A 15170-nucleotide genomic window follows, 5' to 3' on the forward strand; every position below is an offset into this window, starting at 1 on the left:
AAACCAAACCAAACCCAAACAGGCAACTCAGAAATGGACTCATGGCCACGTTTTTCCTTTTTGAATGTCTTCTAAGCCAGGGAGACAGCTTAGTAAATTAAGCGCCTGCCTGGCAAGAGCACGGCCCTGAGTTCAATCCTCAGTACCAAGGAAAAAAAAAAAAAAAAAAACAAAAAACAACAACTGAATATCTTTTGATGTTGATTAGCTAATCAGCTGATAATCATTATTTACAAGATGGAGTCTGTTATAGTCTGACTTTGAAGAAAAGAATACTGATATCAAAATACTTGAGTTATTTTCCAAACTATAAGAAAGAGAAAAATCAAATGAAGTACAAGATATTTACAGAGTTTGTAATGCTTAATTTGAAATTTCCATTGGTCTGATTAGTAATACTTTCCTTTCTAAGCATACAGTGGGATGGAGCAGGACCAGGGCAACAAATAAAGAATACAGCCAAGCTCTGGGACTGAGAAAGCCCCTACACCTCCTGCCATGCTGCATTTGGTACCAGAAGCCAGGTCCGCTAGGGGACCGAATGCCACACTGGAATAAGTCCAAAAATGGGGTGTAAGAAATTGAATTTGAGAATGGTATTTTATCTTATTTGGTCACTTATACAGCACACAATACCAGGTAGCATTCTGATGTTATAAATGTGAATTCACCTATTTAGCACAACAGCTGAAAGAATGCTCTCATCCAAATGTTACAGACCAAGAAGCAGGTGTCCAGCAGCCAGGTAACTTGCCGAAGGTCATGGCCTCGGTCAGGGGCAGAGCTGAGAGGTGAAGGCAGCTGGCTGGTTTTAAACTCCTGCTCTGAATTACCAGCCACACTGCACTGCTGGTAAGGGTAGTGTGTATCAGTCAGCTAAGCCTAGCAAGAATTTAGTCTAATAGAAAGTGGTCTCTCTAGAGGCTGGCCACGTGGTAGTTTTAACCCTCCAGAATATAGCTGCAAGTGTGAAGATATTTCATTTAAAATAAAAAATAACAAAGGGAAACAAAAGAGAAAGGGCTATGGAGTACCTAAAACTGTCAGGAAGTCCATTTGCTCTTTTATTGACATGTAATTTGAACAGGTCTAATTACTTGTCCAGACTTGGGACAGCTCAGAAACGCAGCTATTTAGAAAGTAAGAGCAAGAAAAAGCAAGAAGAACTAGAAGAATTCACAATCACCACTGTAGCAAGAGACAGAAAATTTGTGAGTCTAAACCTTCAAAGTAATCCAGATGTACTTTTAATAGGAATAACAGCCTAATAGCTGTACCCCAAATGCTGCAGAGCGTCTCAGAATGAGAGGGTGACAGAGCCTGGCAGAGAGGGGCATCCCAGGACTGCAGACGGAGTCCTGGGTCTGGCTGCACAGAATCACATGAGGCCTGAAGGCTGAACTCGCCACCCTGCGACTTTCACCGGAGCCTGTGTGAGGAGAAGGGCCGCAGGAGAGTGGTTAGCAGGAGGCAGGCTGGCAGAGGCCGGGTGGCCAGCAAGCTTCATCTCCTTCCTCGGCAAGGCTGCGTGTGCTCAATGTATGTTATATGTTGGCAGAGTTCCAGTGGTCTACACTGATGACTTAAAAAAAAAAAAAATATATATATATATATATATATATATATATATATATATATGATTATACCCAGAACCTCTGCACTGAACTCTATCTTCACCTGCCATTCCTTTCTTACTTAAATATTTTTTGAGATAAGAGCCTGGCTAGATTTCTCAGGCTGCGTTTGAAGTTGCAATCCTACCTCAGCCTCTCAGAGCCACAACCAGCATTACTGATTATTTTTTAAAAAGCTGTACGGCGCTCTTCTGTGCCCCACAGCTTGTGATAAAGCTACTGTACAAAGGGTTAAAAGTCCTGTGTCCTCTTAAAGACAACCTACGTGGCCTTATATCAAGGACAGTGGTATCTCTTCCTCACATTTGCTGTACCTTCAGGCACAGTAGCTGTGCAGCTGACTGCTTGTTGTCCTTTCCATTCTGCCTGCCAGAAGCTTAGGGAAAATGAATAGCCCTAAAAGCAGCAATCAAGCTAAGGTTCATCATGAAGTGCTAGGCTCCTTCTGGGCTCCAATCTGTGCCTTTCCCCTTTCCTGTTTCCAACTTCCTTTTAAAAGCATTTGTATTTTTCTATTCTCAATTTCCTTTAAGGCTACCTTAAATTTTTTCTAGAATAAGGACAAGAAAAAATATTTGAATAGAGTCTTTATGTGTAAGCAGAGTTCAGGGACTGGCTAAGCACCCACCTCATAACAAGCTAGGGCAGTGGTGGTGAACCTGCAGCAAATGTGCTACAGCTGGTTGCTTATTATCATTGAAACCTCTAAGAGGGTCATCATTGCTGTGCTAAGATCTACGTCTCCTGATTTCAACTTAGTGTTCTTTAAATAAGTTGTATTAATCATTGTGAAATCATTAAGATACTTCATATTTTTTTTTTAAAAAAACACTCTGCTTCTTAGAAGAAAAGTACAGATGTTGGCTAACTGGAAGTTAGCTGAATACGGTATGTACAAAAAGCCCAAACAGTTTTGTCATAGTGGAGCAAAAGGGACTGCAGCATTTAAAAGTTCCTGCAGTACTTTACTAGCTCATTCTGCTCTCCAGCATATTCTATGCAAAATCAGGGTGTCCCCAATCAGGATCTTACGGCATAGTAACTGTCCCAGAGAAAAGACTTCAAACTGATTTCTATGAAGTTAAAGGATTATGCACTCAAAATTGTCCTCAAGAATGTGATACCTGAATTGTGTGTCAGATTTTATTAGAATGGTATCATAGCCATTTATCACAATACTATGTTCTCATGTATCATGAGGTATTACTTTGCTTTGAATGTTCTCAGACAACTGAAAGGAAGTCTAAAAAGAACACATGAATATGACAACAGCTTGCAGGAGGGAAAGCAAGAAAATGAAAAAGGAGCAGGTGAAGAGTTAGAAGCTGCAACTTGCAATTCAGTTCATCAGAAACCAATGCCTGACTGTCCTCACCTTCACAGGTACCATCTGTGCACTTTAAAATGGCCTTTGGAAAGGCAACAGCACGCATGCTGGAAAACAATTTCAAAAGCAGCAGATGCTATAAAGGGCTGATTAAATGTTAAATGAGTATAGTGTGACTAATACTTTTAGAAAACAAATGAGAAGTAGGACCAAGTTTCCAGAAACAGAATGGAGTTCAAAGGTTTTCACAGACTGCAGCGCCAGCAAAACGCAACTAATGGATTGTATTTGTAAAGATAGGAAGAATACCAACTGTCAAGAAATAATTTGTGACATTACAGCAGAAAGCACGACCAAAAATAATTCATTTAAACAGAAGTCTCAGAGCTCAGAAAGTCAAATGGGCACCACCTTCAAAATCGAACACTCTCAGAGGCTGATGCCTAATAAACGTGACTGCATACAACCTGCTGGTAAGCCTCTTATTAATGTGGTCAGGACTGTTTATTTTGAATATGTTCTGTGACAGCCAATCTTCACTGTAAGAGGAATCTGGAACTACTAGGTAACTGCCCCAGACTGTCACTGAAACTTCATTATGTGGAAGCCCTCATCACCTTTGGGAGGCAAACAAGTCACAAGGATGGAGACCTTGTGATGGGATGAGAACTCATAGAAGAGGCAGTGATAGCTTTTGCTTTCCCTCTCTCCCACGTGAGGGCCCTTCTTGCAAGCCAGGGAGGGACCATACCAGAACCCAGCCATGCTGGCACCTGGATTTCAAATTTCCAGCATCCAGAACACGAAGAAGTAAATTTTTGTTGTTTGTTCAACACTGTTGTGCTATGACAACTAGAGCTCTAAAAGCACCAGTGTGTTTCAAATCTCAGTTCCATGGATGATTCCTGCCAATATAGTTACATTCATGCCCTAAGGTTGTCATTTCTCAAAATGACCTTGTTATTAGTGATTGTGACCTGACAGACATTATTTTGATGATGATAATGCTGCCACCTCTACCATATAGTTTCTAGTGTGTGGCAGATACTGTGCTAAATACTCAACAAACACATTCCTCCTTGATTCTCAGGTCTCCACAGGTGATGGGATAAGAGTTAATATCCTTGTTACATAAATGAAGAAATGGAAATCTAGTCTGGAAGTCACATGATTACTAGTGGACAGGGCTCAAATTTGAACTGAGGACTATCTGCTTCTGGACGTTGTGCTCTTCCTAGTCCACAGCGCTAGAAGCCTCTTACAGACTGAGCTAAGACCTGTGAGCACCTGATCCATTATACAAACCTATGCTGCAATTTATTCCATGAGAGGCTGCTGCTCCTGAGGGCAGGTTATTGTATTCCCAGGCAACTACAAAGGAATAATGCCATTAGGGATGAAAAGATGCAAGCAGATGAACATACCTTTTGAAGTCAGATAATTTTCTCCCTGTGAGAATGGGACCAAGAGTGGGCTTTTCTGAGGCCAGAGAAAGCAGAGTGGGATTTCGGGGTGTCCAAGAATAAAGGTTCAGAGGTCAACACATCACTTCTGGCAGCACAGACAGAACCTTCTAGAAAGCTGCTAAATCTTAAGCTGAGAGATTTTTTGGGTAAAATGGTGATCACTGAAACTATTGCATAGAAGTGTACTAACATGAAAAGAATTATTAACAATTATTAATAATTGTCCAATTATTAACAAATGTCCAGGTAATTTTCAGTGTCCTGGCCACAACCCACCTCAGAGCATGGGCCAGAGGAGAATTTTATGTCTAACTGTGTGTTCCCGTCATTCTGTAATTATGGTAGCCATGTAGTCTTTGGCCTGGATAGTAATGAGGCAGGAATATGAAGCTGAGACCCGCAAGATAGTTACCTGGTGGTACTTCTTCAGGATGTTGTGCATTTCAGCCACGTCTTCACCGGTGATGGTCTTGATGACGTACCGCTTGTCATAGGAAGTATGAAAACGAGCCCCACTGCGAGCCTGGGAGTCATTGGGAAGGGGTGCGCTCCTGGTCAGAGAATTCTTCCCGGGCGGGGTGAAAGGAGGAGGGAAGAGAGCTGATTAAAGGTGTACTTCCCAATTCACAGATCATCTGTAGTCACAGCAAGAAGTTTGCTTGGAATAGACTGATAAGTAGTCAGTATTTTATATTTATCACATCTTAAAATGCAAGACTTTCAAATAAAATGACAACAGCTTGGCTAAGTATCATGACTCTAATGTTCTTACAAGTAGGTTAATATCTAAAATTATCATCACAGTAACTTCACTTTGTTCTTTCAAAGTTGGACAAAGCCTCAAATTATTCTTTTGAAAAAGATCACATTCTTGGGCACGGCAGTGTAAGCCTGTAATCCCAGCCATGGGAAGGCTGAGATAGGAGGATCACTACAAGTCTGAATAACAAAGAAATAAATGATTCTTTTTTTAAAAGAAAAAGAGAAAAATAAAATTAAAAAGAAAAAGATTAGGTTCCAGTTACGAAAGGAAATTTTACATTTACTGAGTATGCCCTTATAATATGTCATGTGTAGTGCTGGCATTGTGCAGAGTGATTCTTCCCACTGCTAAGACTGCCATGCATGATCACCATCACTGTCATCATCAATGGACAGATGAAGACGTACAGATGCAGAGAGGCTTGTAACATGGAGAAGGCCCATAGCTGGTGAGGAAAGAGCTGGACTTCCAACTCAGGTAGGACTGGCCAGAAGCCAAGTTCTCAACTAGTAAACTAGCAAATTACTCCAACAGTTTGCTACAGTGCTATACTTGCTATAGTTTGCAATTGTGCTGCCTGTGGAGGAGACAGGAATTTAGGATACAACTGCTCTTCAAAAGACTGTTTGGCCCACCTCCCACCACTCACAGCCATATTTGTGTACTACTGACCCCTGGAGGGTGGGCAGCTCTGAGTAGGGCTTTGGGCCTCATTTCATTCCAGTGTTTGGTTCCTGCTTTCTAGCTGGGACATCTATCTCTTCTCTCTTCTGATTGTATCTCCTTTCTAAGAGTTGCAGAAAACCTTTCCTGCTTGCCTTATCCTTCTCATGCTGGTCGTCAGACTGGGGGGGAACAGTTACCCCTGGCCTCCGAAGAGTCTAGCTTCCCTGGTTGCTAACGGTTCCTGAGTAATGAGCTCATCCCTGGCCTTACTGCATTGTGTGGAGGACTGAAATGCCAAGATGCTTTTCCCTTCCACTTGCTCTCCAAAAGTGGGCACCCAAAGGCTGCAGGGGATGGTGTTCCTCCAAAGATGCCTTTGCAGGAGCGGGTGATGTTTCTGTCTCATAGGTTTTCAATGAAAGGGTCCCTTTCTGTCTGGTATCTTCAAAGTCTCCTTATCCTTAGCGTCCTCCCATGGTGAAGTCCAGTACGACTGCGCCATCCCATGCAGAATGTGACTGCAGCAGTGCAGAAACTCATGGAGGCCCTGGGCTTGAAGAGAGAAGTGGTCCGTGAGCTCATCTTCACTTCCCAGGATGCACTAGGTGGTAGCGGTTTGTTTTGTTCTGAGACAGCACATCTCAGATTGAGTTCAGGCAGGTGCATCTGCCAAGTGCAGTGCCATGGCTGCCGATTAACTAAATCTGCTTTTCTGAGCTTATTAGAAAACCTGAGATTTAAAAAAAAAGTCAACGTATTCCCAAGGACTTTAACCAGCAGGATTTGCCAGTGTTAAATTATCACTAAGACAACTGAAATTCATTAGATGAATTGAGAATGATGAAAAGATTTTCAGGATAAAAATATCTAATTAACAATAGTTTAATTCTGTTACATTATTTCTTAAAAAACTCTCTAAAAATATTCTTTATATTACTTCCTACTTACAATAAAAAAAATCAAACTGAACGTTACCTTTTGTGGGTTTTAATACTAGCAAAAAAAACAAAACAAAACAAAACAAAACAATTATTGCCCTTTGTTAATTGTTTCACTCCCAAACATTAATTTGTAAAAGGGCAAAACAAGAACTCGAGGAACTGTGAGAATGCAAATTATCTTGGGGTAAAACCAAAGCAAGAACCAACTTTGTGAAAGCCATGTGAAACAGGCTGCCAACTGTGTAACTGACAATATGGGTCAAATAATCTTAGGTGCAGTGAACAGTAAGGTCTAACCGCAGCTAGCCAAGGATGGACTGGGGCAGGGTGAGCTTCTTAGACGGTTTTCCTAGGCATACTTGACGTGGGAGCAAAGTGTCCTTTACGGGGCGAATGGGGCAGAATATGAGTAAGGCCTACAGCCAGTGCTTCTCCCACTCAGTGAGCAATGGAATCACCTGTGGGCCGCATTAACATGCAGATTCTGATCACATTGGTTGGGGTTTCAGAGGCAGAGCAGATAGGTCTGCAGACCACGTGTGAGAACCACAGGTCTGCTGTGCCATCGCTGTAATGAGTTTCACCTGGTGCACACATGTATTGTGTTTTGTTATAAAGACACACTCAGTTGCATTAACACATCCCTCACTCCAGTGTTTCCAGCTCTAGTTGGCTTGAAATGGGAAACACAAAATCCACAGCATTTGCTGTATTAATTAAATATTTCACAAGCCTGAATATGGACAAGGTAATAAAGTTAATAAAGGCTAGAAATGTATAATCAAATACTGTAAGAACTTCTTGGCTCTGGTGCCACCACCTCCCAAATTCCTTGCCTTTCCCTTCAGTTTCAAATATGTTGCTATAATCATTTATTATTGACCTTGCATTAGGGTAGTGGCCATGTCTTAATCCCAGCATATAAAATTTTAAAAATTCTTTCTCTACTGACATTTCCAGTGGTAATATGAGTACTCCTAACCTGCAATTTCTACTTCTACTAAGTGGAAAAAACATTTTAGGGTTTCTGGGTTTCAAACAGTGAAGTTAGAAAAAGTGTGTCAAAGTTTAAATGTACCTTTTCTATCACAGTGAACATAAGAATATGAAAATAAACAAATCAATAAAAGCTTTATTTAATAGACAGGTACAAGCTAGAAAGAGTTAATGTAAATGCACACAAAGTGCCTGATTCTTCGATTCAGGTTTGGGAAAATCCAACTCATGATTTCCTATTTATGCACAACATTCCTGCAGGAAAAGAGAAGCCAGGTGCACTGCCCAACTGAAGACAAAAAACTGGGGTCCAGTGGAGTCAAGTAATGGGTCTAATACTCTTGCCTAAAGCTTCCCCAAGGAAATCAAAATGGGGTTAACACATGAAGTCGGGACCAAACCTGTGCCACTGTGGAATACCACAGACTTCAGAAATAAGGTGAAAATGTGTGTTAGAGGAAGAGAGGGGTAACGATTGAGGTGCTGGTCTGGAGTGAGGGACACGCTCTGCCATTTGTTCATGCTCCTGCATGTCGGTCAGTCCTTCTGAACCTGTCTCTGGTCTGTAAAGTGATGAAAACATGTCCAGGAGAGAGGGGCAACTGACTTAGACCCATGCCTCAGACCTCAGCACTCTAAAAATGCATCTGCTCCAAGACACAGCTCACTGATCTGGGAACTGGTGGAGACACAGGCTGAGAAGGTGGCTCCAAGCATGTTTCCCCAGAGGGTCTGTTTCAGCAGCCAGGGCACTATCACCTTGCCAAGGCATAACGATGGTTCAGGACTTCTGGCCAAGACACAGGAGATGACAGTGGTTCTTGGAGCTGCATGAAAATTATACTCAAGATTCCAGATGTATTCAGGACAGCTTCAGCAATTTCAAGCACATGAACTGAGAGAAGGAGGTTCTATGCGTTCAAAGTCCTTGCACTGCCTGCTAGTGGTACGCTAACAGTGAAGCTGACCGTAAACTCCTTGGAGTGCTGTATTCTGTTGCAAAGGAAAAATGAATCACAGCATGTACTGGATGCTTGGACAAGGGAAGAGTCCAAGAAGAGAAGGCTTCCAGGGAAACATGGGCTGTGGGTGATTTCCAGGTGCCCCTGTGGGGTCCCTCCAGGTATAAATAAGCCTCACAGTCAAAGATCATAGAACTAGAGGTAGCTTTGGAGACTGCTTCAACCCATTCTACTGGCAGATAAGAAAACAAACCCGTACACTAGAAGAGACTCTCAGTATCAGTTCTTTAATGTGTCCACACAGCCACCTAATGGAGACCTGGGCTCTCCGGTCTGGCAGGAAGTATGATGGGACAATTGATATTGATTTTTCCATGGTGGTAAACACTTTGTAAGGCCAACTTAAGAGTGTGAGTCAGCTGTCCCAGAACCAAATCTGTCTTTAAGCTTTCAGTTTTGCCAAGTAAAGCATGTAAAAAACATTATCAATAACACCCATAGCACTAATGCAGCCCAGAGTCCCCACTTTGACTTTTATTAACCTGTGGACAAAGCTACCTTTCCTCATTTTAGGGCTGGGTATTGCCTACCTGTGATTGTAAGAGGCAAGACCTATCATCTCTCCAGACAAGAGCTCAGACACACATGTGTGGAACAAGCTTTAGAACAGGAAAACTATGCTGCACTCAAGCGTAGTAATCCATGCAGTGTAAATACAGTGCTGACGGAGGCCTGGCATTTGGTGTTCCTACAAACCCTACAGAGAGTAGTGACCACATCAACCCTTAGAATTCTTTGCATCTCTGACCATGTGGGCCATTTCACTATTCTAATTAGTCTGCATAGTCTGAGGACTGCTGGAGATTTTCATGCTTCTCTCACTGCAGGGTTTTATCTTTCGAAGACTGTCCTATGCTGTGTTTTTCTGCTGGAAACTACATGAATTTCCTTGGCGAAAAAATGCCCAAGTGGGAAAGACAAATCCTTTGTACTGGAACTGCGGACTCTCAGGTTACTTTCCTAAGCTAAGAAACACAAAGAATAGGGAAAAAGAATTTATGATGAAACTGGCAAGACTGCACGGAAGAAAATAAGCCAACAAAAGGCATCATTTAATTTTTTTTTTCTCTTTTTAGTCTTAGATTTAAGAAACCAAGTCAGAGGTTCATATCAAATCCAACCAATGTGTTAAAAACATCATTTGCAAGGCTGGTTTGGTCATTTTCAAGACAATTTCAGTTTCCAAAGCAAAATGCTCACTTTCAGGAACGTTTACCCTGAGCCATCTGTCTGTCTTTATAATACAGCTGCAAAACAAAATTACCTGAAAAAATGTATCTGGGGTTAGGAGAGACCTTGTTCATTAACAACAAAAGCTTAGTGAGCTGTATGTTCTGTGATAAAGTGATAGTATTTAAATTTAAAACCTGGGAACTTAAACCTACCAGTTCAAAAATGATAGCAGGTTCCTTCCTGTAGCCCTTAATAATAGTAAAACTTACATTCTAAAAAAAGAATTCAAAACACATTACAAAGAAGTTTTTGAGCTGAAAGTTCCTAGCCCATGAAGCCTCCCTTCTATCCTTGGCCTCTCAAAGCCTTCTATCCAGCACCCTCTCAAACTAATAGGCAAAGAGGAATCCAGAAGCAGGGGGACAAGACATGACAGAACAAAAATGACAGGCAGCAATGGGTTATAGTCCCCGCACAAGCTCCTCTCCCTAAGCTCTGTCATCTGACTCAGCAAAGAAAGACAGCTGGACTGAATGGCTCGATGCTGCTCACTTGCTCTTCCAGTTCCTGATCAGAATTAGTTACTACATCAGGAAATGGACAAGGACTTACTACAAGTTTAAGGAATAAAATGCTAATAATAAGTGTAAACAAACTGCAAAAACTATAACCCTCTCATTGGCTACTCGTTTTTTCCCCTATGCCTTTGACAGTTTCATATTATAAACTATAATTTTAAGTTCCTTTGTTCTAAGGGAACCCATCCTAAGGGGGAGGGGCAGGAGCCAAAATCATTGTTATGCGACAAGTGTCTTACTGCCTACTAACCAATTCTAAGCTCCACTTTTCTTCCCTATTAGGTGTACTGTGACATACTTCACACACCACACCTTCACCTACTTAAAGCGTACATTTCAGCTGTGCTTAGTGTACTCCAGAGCCATGCAACCAGCTCCATCATCAATTACTGAATGTTTTCCTCATTCCATATTCACTTATAGTCATTCCCAGTCTTTCCCCAACCTCCAACCTAGGAACCACTAATTCATTACTTTAACTCTCTGTCTCTTTAATCCTGTCCTATTCTGTACATTTCATGTAAACTGCATTATACAACACAGATGTTTGTGACTAGCCTTGAAATTCTTGCAAGGCCCTTCCACCCATTCATCCATCCCCTAAGAGATGACCCAGTGCAGATCTGGTCTGTCTCTGGGCAGGTGAGGTGACACTGTGGGCCCTCTCCTGATGCCAATCCCACATGTGACTGCAGAGGACACATCACAGCCAGCAAATGTTACTCCTGAGGAGCCTCGTAGGTTTATGGGGGGCTGACTGGGAGATGAGTCTACAGTGAAAGGCAGGATAAAAGTTGAAGTTCTCTAGAGCAAAGCTGTTAGATGGAGGGCAGGTAAGAACAGGTCAGTTTGGCCCATTTATGCCTGGCTATCTTGCAACTTGATAAGTAAGCTTATTGTTCCATAGCTAAATACATTTCTGGTCCTGCAATATCCTATCTCAAACCTTGACAGCTGTGTTTGAAACTCTGGTGCCGTGTCAGTCCTCGACAGGAAATAACGAAGGATAATGAGAAATGAAACTCCCTCTTCAGTGGCCCTCTTACATTTATAATTGGAAATTTATTGTCCTTTCCCTAAAGAAAAGGATTAATGGTGCTGTCCTCCCCCTCCCCCCACTCTGCTAACAGTCTGCATTGAAGATGTTTATTTCCACAGTGGGAGGTCCAGGATTAGTGGAGCCTCCAGAAGGGTGGAGGAAACCTAAAGGTCAATTTAATTAGCTCATTCCTACCGCCAATCTTTTCTACCTCTCATAAAAACATCTTGATTTAGTAACTGTTACTTTTCCTTACCCTTTACATAAAATAGACATTTTGCACATCCAATTCTGTTGAACTAATCATATAGGTTTACATATGTTTTTGATTACTTTTTAAATTTTGATTCAAGTATGGGCCTTCTGCTAAAAAGTACATATGAAAAGTTGTTCATAGTTAAAAGAAAGGCTACTTAAAAATCAGTCCTGCCATGCTCAAATGTATAAAGCCACCATGTTATATGGAGAAACTGTCAGTATCATACATAAGAAGCTAGGTGACAGTTATGTACTCCTGGCCACTTACTAATAGAGTCAGAGATCTGATGGCTTACCCGGGATAGTGTCGGGAAGCAGGATGTCCATCTCACTCATTTCACAGATTAGGACACTGAGACCCTCCGAGCTTACGGCTACTGCGTCAGTCACCAAAGACCCAAGCTCTCAGACAGGTCTCCAACTCACAGAAAATGCTCTTTTCCCCACCCCGAGCTACCTGTTTCAGGCTCCTGACCCCTGGAAAGCCTTATGGTCCTGTTGACAACTCAGGATTACAATTACACACCTCAAATCACACGGCCCAGGAGACAAGAGCAACTACCCGGAGAAGGCTGCTCTCTAGGTCTGTGTCTGACATATCTGGGTGAGCACAGATGGTTCTCTGACCTCGCCAGAGAGTTAAAGACCAACATGCTACCTTGAACATCATCATCAAGGATTTATTAAATGCACACTGTGTTCAAAGCTTTGCCCTAAACCCTTGGGGAATTTCAAAGAAAATCTGAGCTCTGATCCCAGGCGTAGAATGTCTTTCATTATAGGGGTGAGCAAGACAGTGCAATTTAACACTTATCAATAATGAAACAACTTAGAAAAGAACACAAAAGTGAAAGGTAATGACCAGAGGAGAAAGCAGCATGCTGCAGGAACGTCACAAAGCACCAGGAGGCCACCTTTTAAACCCTCAAGCCATTCTTGACTATACAGAGAGCTGGCCAGGAAAACAACCCTTTACTCTTCCGGAAGCTGTGGCAATGCTGGCTGGGTGCCAGCTCTTGTTTGCACAGGAGGTGCAGGGAATACAGGCAGGCAGGAAACAGGCTGAAAGTTGGCTAGATTGTGATGAGGACAGATATTTACTCAACTCACAAGGAGGAGAAAAAGTACTAGACAGATCTCTTAATGCTCTCAGGCTCTGAGGGTGCTTCCTGGTCTCTCAAGATGCTATGCATCTGAGAAGAAACCCCTTTGTATTTCAGGATGAAGTTGCTGGTAAGGCACAGGCAGGTAACCTGGGAGGAACAACTGTGAAAGAGCCCACTGAACAATCAAACAACAACCAGTGGCAAAGGGATGAATGGCCTAGATGGTTCCAAGAGCCAGCACGTACAGGCTGGGGGCAGGGCAGCCATGACTGTCAAGAGATGGTACCATGGAGGAGCCTCTCGAGCATGTCTGTGCCCATCCTTCAGCAGTGGCTCTCTGCTATGGACCGCATCTGGTTCACCCAACCAAGGACCCCCAGCATAACACTGGATCTCACAGTCAGGGCCACAGCCTACAGATTGAGAACTCAACTTTGGTTCCTCCCCCAGCCCCGACCTCGCCTCCCTTGCTTGCTCTCTCTCTCTTGCTCAGGCCCCAATACCTCTGTGGTTCCTGTCCATTGCTCCCTGGGCCATCAGTCTCCAACCTGTTTGCTCTGCTCTGTGGTGCAGGCACCAGTGACAAGTACTCTGACTCGGCTTCCCCCTCACTCACTGAATACCTCACCTCTTCCTAACATCTATTTTACTTCTGGGTATTCCACAGATCACCATTCAACTGTCTTCACAAAGTGCAGCCCTAGTGACATCACAGGCTGCTTGCTGGCTGCAGACGGGGGCTGAGGTCTGCAACCCTGTGCCGTCCTCTCCTCAGGTCTCTATTTTCCCATCTTTAGTTCCCACATTCTCCACCAGCTGCTTCATATTTCATGCAAGACCTGCCTCCAGCTTCTGTGATACCCTCTTCTGAGCTAGCCACTGGGCAGCTGGCCAGTGAACAAGACAGGCACAGTTCCTGCCCTTGGGCAGTTTAAAGTCCAAATGCATTGGGGAAGAATGCATTTGAAAAAATTTTCATTTGTTAGACTTGATATGCCACAGACACTGGCAAAATTTTTTCACCACAAAGTTTGGTATACTTACTTTCAACACTTCAGAACTCAAAGCTTGAAATAAGAACATCCAAAGTTTAAAATATTAGCCTTTAAAATTAATTATTTTAAAATTAGAATTCCGTGTTGCAAACACAAAGAAGAAAGGGCATCAAACATGAATAATAAGGGATTCTAATTCGGGAGGCGCAGCAGAGAAGAGTAAACCTGGTATTATCTGACACAGTGAACAGGAGGGTGCAGCTTCAATTACATGGCATGTTTAGGTTTAACAGCATTGGCACTACCTACCCTGCACAACTTTTTGATTCCTGGTGGGTAATCCTTTCTGATGGCTCAGAAATGAAGTGAAACCTCCATATGATTTCCCACGATGGTCACAAGAGGCTAACTTGCTTGAAGAACTATAAAAATCTTTTTAGCATCTATACAGATCTAGGATATTTTTTAAAAAAGTGATCACTACATTTTTAGCCCAGAGCCTTATTTACAGGAGGTGCACATAAATAGTGAGTTGCCAGGTGTGTTTGAATCACAAACTGAAGGGGACCAAGGCTTAACGTGGCAGCAGTACGAACTTGGAGCCTTCACCCTGAAACACACCTTGAAAGAAAGGCCATCGGGTCACCCTGGCCCAACAATGATCAGGACGAAGTTTTTCACTCTGACTACATTACAAGTCAGTTCTGTGATATGCAGAGGTATTGGTATGTTGGATAAAGTTTGGAATATGGTGGTGCAAGGTACACACATCCACCCATAGGTTTACAAATATATTCGATGGTACTGTTCTTAATGATGAATAATCTACAACTGTTGTTTGTCTTTAACATCGAGGAAAATAAGTTTTAAAAAATTAATTATTGTTATTACTTTATCATGCTAGGGATTTAAGCCACAACCTCAATCCTTTTCTAGTTTAAGTTTTGATCCAGGGGCTCACTAAGATGGTAAGAAAATTTCCCAGGCTGGGCTTGAACTCGTGATCCTCCTGCCCCACCTTCCAGAGGGTTGGGATTACAGGCATACACCACACCTGGCAAAGAAGTTTTATTTTTCAACAACAAAACAATTTAAGTGTTAACTGGGATAAGGTGAACTACTTTTCCATTCTTTCATGAAGGCTATACTCACAGGGAGAAGTCTACTAGGTAGGCTAACTGCACTACACTTCACTTTCATCAAAGG

General features: G+C 42.4%; 1 protein-coding gene across 3 annotated transcripts in view; it reads right to left on the bottom strand.

Moving 5' to 3' along the window:
- Nucleotides 1-15170, bottom strand: part of Pip4k2a (phosphatidylinositol-5-phosphate 4-kinase type 2 alpha) — a 180869-nt gene that overhangs the window by 42489 nt on the left and 123210 nt on the right. For 2 of the 3 annotated variants that reach the window (XM_023704969.1, XM_004644754.3), the window contains exon 4: nt 4840-4992. In XM_023704969.1, the coding sequence (XP_023560737.1) occupies nt 4840-4992 (153 nt within the window). The remainder of the gene's footprint in view (nt 1-4839; nt 4993-15170) is intronic. The other variant, XM_023704970.1, reaches the window with a different exon arrangement.

Source organism: Octodon degus, unplaced genomic scaffold (assembly GCF_000260255.1).
Source record: "Octodon degus isolate 3935 unplaced genomic scaffold, OctDeg1.0 scaffold00208, whole genome shotgun sequence".
NCBI classification, from domain to species: domain Eukaryota; kingdom Metazoa; phylum Chordata; class Mammalia; order Rodentia; family Octodontidae; genus Octodon; species Octodon degus.